Source organism: Candoia aspera, chromosome 3, assembly GCF_035149785.1.
Source record: "Candoia aspera isolate rCanAsp1 chromosome 3, rCanAsp1.hap2, whole genome shotgun sequence".
NCBI classification, from domain to species: domain Eukaryota; kingdom Metazoa; phylum Chordata; class Lepidosauria; order Squamata; family Boidae; genus Candoia; species Candoia aspera.
Genome location: NC_086155.1, coordinates 206,930,278 through 206,935,831, shown reverse-complemented (window position 1 = coordinate 206,935,831; position 5,554 = coordinate 206,930,278). Strand labels below are relative to the sequence as shown.

The 5,554-nt window shown below is 46.6% G+C and overlaps 1 protein-coding gene across 1 annotated transcript; it reads left to right on the top strand.

Moving 5' to 3' along the window:
• The first annotated feature begins 603 nt into the window (after positions 1-603).
• Positions 604-4,254, top strand: ARC (activity regulated cytoskeleton associated protein). The gene is made up of 2 exons (XM_063300284.1): positions 604-3,531; positions 4,088-4,254. The coding sequence occupies exon 1, from the start codon at positions 967-969 to the stop codon at positions 2,194-2,196; it is 1,230 nt and encodes a 409-aa protein (XP_063156354.1). The 5' UTR covers positions 604-966; the 3' UTR covers positions 2,197-3,531; positions 4,088-4,254.
• The last annotated feature ends 1,300 nt before the right edge of the window (positions 4,255-5,554 follow it).

Below are 5,554 nucleotides of genomic sequence, written 5' to 3'. Positions count from 1 at the left end.
ATCTCTTTCCCCTCTGCTCAGTTCTGAAGCATTGTGTGAGTGGCAGCATTGGTAAATCTGCCGAGGGATGTATCAGATCTGGAGGTGGAGGGGGCATGGGTGTTCAACCTACGCTGGCCGGTGGTGTGTGACAATCATCAGCTTAACCTCCCTCCTTTGTCAGGAGCTTCTTGTGGAGAGCGGTTTAATAAGGACCTTGCTGACTGAGAGATGAATAAGCCCTTTCTCTGCTCTTGAGCTGGGGGGAGAGAAGGAGGATGCCATGGAGAGGGGGGAAGGAAAGGTAAAGGAATTACTCATCCAACCATCCAACTGTCTCCAAAACCTTTAAAGTGCTTCTCGCCTCAAGTCTGGGGGTGTGCGCGAGGGGGTGGAAAAAGCGAAAGGGAGGGGGAAGCAGACGGATTTGCCAGAAGCTGTGTTTTCCCCTGAATCTTTCTCGCCCAATCACAGGCACGTTGCCGATGAGCAAAGAGGCCTGGCTACACCCACGTACGGAGCTGTGTGCAGTATAAGTATGGGTCTCCATCTGAGCTAGTAACAGAGCACAGAGAGGGACTGAAGAGCTCTCTGTTTTACAACTCCCAGGGAACCAGGCACTTGTCTGCTTAAAGTTCTCAGGAGGTCTGGAAGCCAGGGAGAAGCAGTGGCAGCAGCAAGAGAGTCTGCACTGGTGGAAGCCTTCCGACTCATCAGGGGGAACGTGGCGGATCTGCTTGGGAGTTAAAGCCTTCAAGCCGAGGAAGGAGAATTCAAGGCTGAGAAGAACTTTCCTTGTTTTCTTCCTGGACTTTTGCTGCAACGCAAGCGGAGTTAGACGGCAACATTTTCTGGGGTGATATCTGATTTGGTTGTGTTTCATGCTTTTGGGGAGAAATAGGCAAGTCAGTTGCTGGGCAGAGTGGATTGAGAAAGAGCCACTTGTTGAGGTGAAAGTGTATTAAGGCTATAGCAGTACAGGTAGGAATGATGCAGTTGGACAACTTCAACCACGGGAACATCCACTCTTCTCAAGGTCATCGCGGAATGGCCAACAACAAGCCCAATGTCATCCTTCAGATAGGGAAGTGCAGGGCTGAGATGTTAGACCATGTGAGGAGAACCCATCGACATCTCCTGACTGAGGTGTCCAAACAGGTGGAGCGGGAGCTGAAAGGCCTGCAGAAATCAGTGGGGAAACTTGAGAACAATCTTGAAGACCATGTCCCCTCAGCCGCTGAGAACCAGAGATGGAAGAAATCCATCAAGGCCTGTCTGGCTAGATGTCAGGAGACCATTGCCCACCTGGAAAGGTGGGTCAAGAGGGAGATTAATGTCTGGAAGGAAGTCTTTTTCCGCTTGGAGAAATGGGCCGATCGGCTGGAATCCGGTGGGGGGAAGTATTACCATGCCGATAACACCAGACAAACTGTCTCTGTAGGAGTAGGAGGCCCGGAAATCCGACCCGGCAAAGAGGAAATCTATGATTATGCATTAGACATGAGTCAGATGTATGCCCTGACTCCTCCTCCTATGGGGGAAGTCCCTAGTGTGCCTCAGCCCCATGACTCCTATCAGTGGGTCACTGTCCCAGAAGATACCCCACCCTCCCCAGTAGAGACCCAGATTTTTGAGGATCCCAGGGAATTCCTGACTCACCTGGAGGACTATCTGAAGCAGGTGGGTGGGACTGAGGAGTACTGGCTCTCTCAGATCCAGAATCACATGAACGGTCCTGCCAAAAAGTGGTGGGAATACAAGCAGGACTCTGTCAAGAACTGGCTGGAGTTTAAGAAAGAGTTCCTTCAATACAGCGAGGGTACCCTGACAAGGGATGCCATCAAACAGGAGCTGGACCTCCCCCAGAAGGATGGGGAGCCACTTGACCAGTTCCTCTGGCGCAAAAGGGACTTATATCAGACTCTCTATGTAGATGCCGATGAAGAGGAGGTCATCCAGTATGTTGTAGGGACCCTCCAGCCCAAACTCAAGCGTTTCCTTAGCCATCCCTACCCCAAAACTTTAGAGCAGCTGATCCAAAGGGGCAAGGAAGTTGAGGGCAATTTAGACCATTCTGAGGAGCCCAGTCCCCAGAGATCACCCAAACTCCAGCTAGGAGGATCAGTGGAAAGTTCGCCTCCTTCCTCCACCGCTAGTCCTGCTGCTAGTGATGAAACTCACCCAGAAGTTTCTGCCCCACCAGCCACAGTGATCTGAGACATGAAAAGAGGCACTGGAAACACAGATGGGAGCCATCAGCTTATTTGGCATATTTGTTTCCTTTCAGTGGGTGCCTTTGGCTACACTGATGATCCTGAGATGTTCTCAGCCCAGTGGCTGGTTGGAGGTGATTGGCTTTTTCTTTGGAGTAACCCACGTGGGGAACATAGTTAACTTGGATCATCTGATGTGCTTCAAGCTGGAACGTTGGTAGCTGAGTTTGAGGATTGCTTTCTATAAGCAAGGATTAGACTATGTTACCAAGGTAGGTGTCCTTCTTTTGGAGCACAGACAGCTATATCTCCTTGGGCAGTGATTTTCTAGGGATTATAATAGATACAATAATAAAAGCTCCTTCCTTCTTACACTAGTCCTGTCCTTGAACATGCTTTTCCTTCCAGGCATTCTCTCATCCTTCCCGGTAGCTGTTGAGAGATGACCGTTGTTTATCTCTGCATTAGCCAATGGATTTACTTATTTTCTAGAAAGCTGTGCATTTCTATTTTTATACTTCCTCAGCATCTTTCAGACTGAGCTCCAAAACATGTTGGAAAGCAAGTTTCAGGTGGCCTGGCAGAACTCCAATGGAAATTCCAGCCATCACTTGAAGCTCTGTTGTTTTGGCCTCAGTTTTAGTTCTCAGATGGGTCTCTGGATTCTCTCTGACCTGATTTTTAAGGTCCTTCAGCTCCAGGAAAGCCATTAGTAGACAAACATTCTACCTTTCCTTCTCTAAATCCAAGCCGTTGAGATGAGAGGGGTGCATACAATTGAATTTCTTGCTTCATTCATGAAGGTGACAAGTAGAGTTCTAATGGAGATAGAGACTCTTATCAAATATCTAAGTGGGTTCAGAAAGAGAAGAATACTCCAAGGGATGAGGGATACCTATACTATAAGAAGAAAAAATATCGCATGAACACAGCTTGAATTTAGAGCTTAACCCATCTAGAAGACGTCTACTAAAATCGTACTAGCTTCTGCTCGTTGAAAAATGGACTGAGTATTTCAGTGGTGGGATAACTTCACCAAAGGTGAAAAGATCCTTGAACTGAAGCCTTTTAGCTGAATCTTATTTGATGGTATAAATGAGTACCAAGCTAGGAGGAAGATCAGCAACTTTGAGAAACTTGTGCAGTTGAAGAGAGAAAAGATGAGAAAGAAATGAAGCCAAAGTTCATACTACAGGAAGTGGGCACTTTCTGGCAGAAAGAGACATCTTGCCATGCATTGTATGACTGAATCAATAGCAGCAAAGGAGGAGGTGAAGAGCAGCTGTGAAAATCTTTCTCTGAGCTTTGGGGAGGTGTGCGTCCTTCTGATATGCTAGAGGTAAGCAAAGAACATCTTGACTTTTTATCTCTACCAAGCTTAATGTTGTTGTTGATGATGATGACAACGGGATAATTTAGGCTGGATTCACACAGTACGTGAAGGGAACATGGGTTTGGGGACTTGGTGGTTTAGCAGGCCTTAGTGTTAAGGCATAATATGGTTGGGATATAACATGAACACCAGAACACCTGGCAGAATATGCTTTTCTGGTATCACAAGAACTTGAGGAACTCTGCTTTCTGGTTGGAATCCACTCCTCATTTTGCCCGATAGCAGCCTAAAGTCTTTGCAGAACTGAAGGAAAGTCAACCTTCTAGTGTTCCCCTGAACACAAGAGAAATAGCCATTGGGTTGTGGGAAAGAGGCAACTCTCCCTACCGCTGTGCATAAGCATTGCCTTATCTGTGAGAGCAGACTGGCTGGTGGATGTTTGTGCAGACAAAAGAATCCAATCGGTGCTTACTGGGGAAGAAAGCAAACGATGTCTAATGTCAGGAATTATGCGTTGCTGAAGCAGGCTTGGTTCACACTTCACGTCACGCTTTTATTACAGTGGCTCATTGAAAACTGGCTGTGAATTCAGCACTTCCTGAATCGCGTGTGGCGTAGAGAGGGAGGTGGAGAAGCCACTCAGGAAAATCCCAGCATTCAACAGAGCTGGAGGGACATCCTCCTCCAAAGGCTTCTGCTGCTCTTGCCGGGCAATCACCTGAAGAAAAAGGTAATGTGAACTCTCTGCCAGACGGCTAAATTCCTTGGCCTGCTTGGAACACTCCAGATAGCAGTTCTGAATATTCCTTCTGCACAGGGAAAGAAACATGCAGATTCCCAGTTTCAGAGCACACTTCTGGGAAAGAGATACTGGAAATACCTCTTTGGGAATTCCCTAAAGAGGCAAGAATCAAGAATAGGTCCTACTTCATAGAGGTCCCACCTCCTTCCCTTCTCCAGACCTTTTCCTGCCTCATCATGCTTGGCTTGTTGTAAAGAAATGATAGGAAACATTGTACACACACACACACACAAACACACACCGATTTAGATTGTGGCTTCCCCAACTTCTGGCCACTGGCCATGCTGGCTGGGATGTACCCCAACCATGGGGAAGCCTACCCATCATAGTACTCCAAAGCTTTAGCACTTGCTTCTTTTCTTCCCATTTTCTTCCCCTCTTGCCTAATCTTCACTTTTTTTTTTTTAATTACAGGGCACTGTTTTCCTTCTATTGGTGGGCACAGCTCCTGAGTTCTTCAATGGCCTCTACTTTTCCATGCAGAAGAGGTGTTATCCGGGGAAGTGAAGTAGCAGTGGCAACATCTCAGGACGGCTGCTGCCAAAGAAGGCAGAGACAGTGCCAAGAAGAAGCTGTGCAAGATGCAAAGATCAGCAAAGGGACCTTCAAAGGATTTCCATGGGATTTCTAAGGGACATTCATCCAATACCCAGATGGCAGCTTTCAAAGTTATGACTACAGCAATGTGAACGCTGTGAAGCGGGGTTGGGGAAGCAAGAATTCTGCAGGATTTTGGTTGAGGACTTCAGTGGGGGCTAAAAAGTTGCTAGAACTGAGAGAACATCCTTTCCAAAGTGTCAGTCCTCAATGTCCTGTCCCCTCTGTTGCCCATGAAGGTGGTGTAAAAGAAACTGGAAAGGTAAATGTTTTTTTTAAAAAAAAACAGAGTCAAAGGTGTTTGGTTGAACAATGTGAGGCCCTGTAATTATGGGCCTGAGAACAATGTGTGACAAATGAGGCATTCCAACTTCCCCCACTAGCCAGAAGTATAAGGAATGCATTATTTTTCCGTATTTCATTTCTTGAGCCTGCTAAGAAGTGTAAAATGTACACACCATTGCATACAGTGGACATTTATCAAAACTTCTTTGATGTTCAAAGAAGTTTCACTTCACATTCCACCTGTCAAACAGGTTGGATTGGAGATAGTTATAGAGTTATTATTATTACTATCATCACCATCATCTTCATCATCTTCATTTTCCAAGACTATTTGGTCTCCTATTC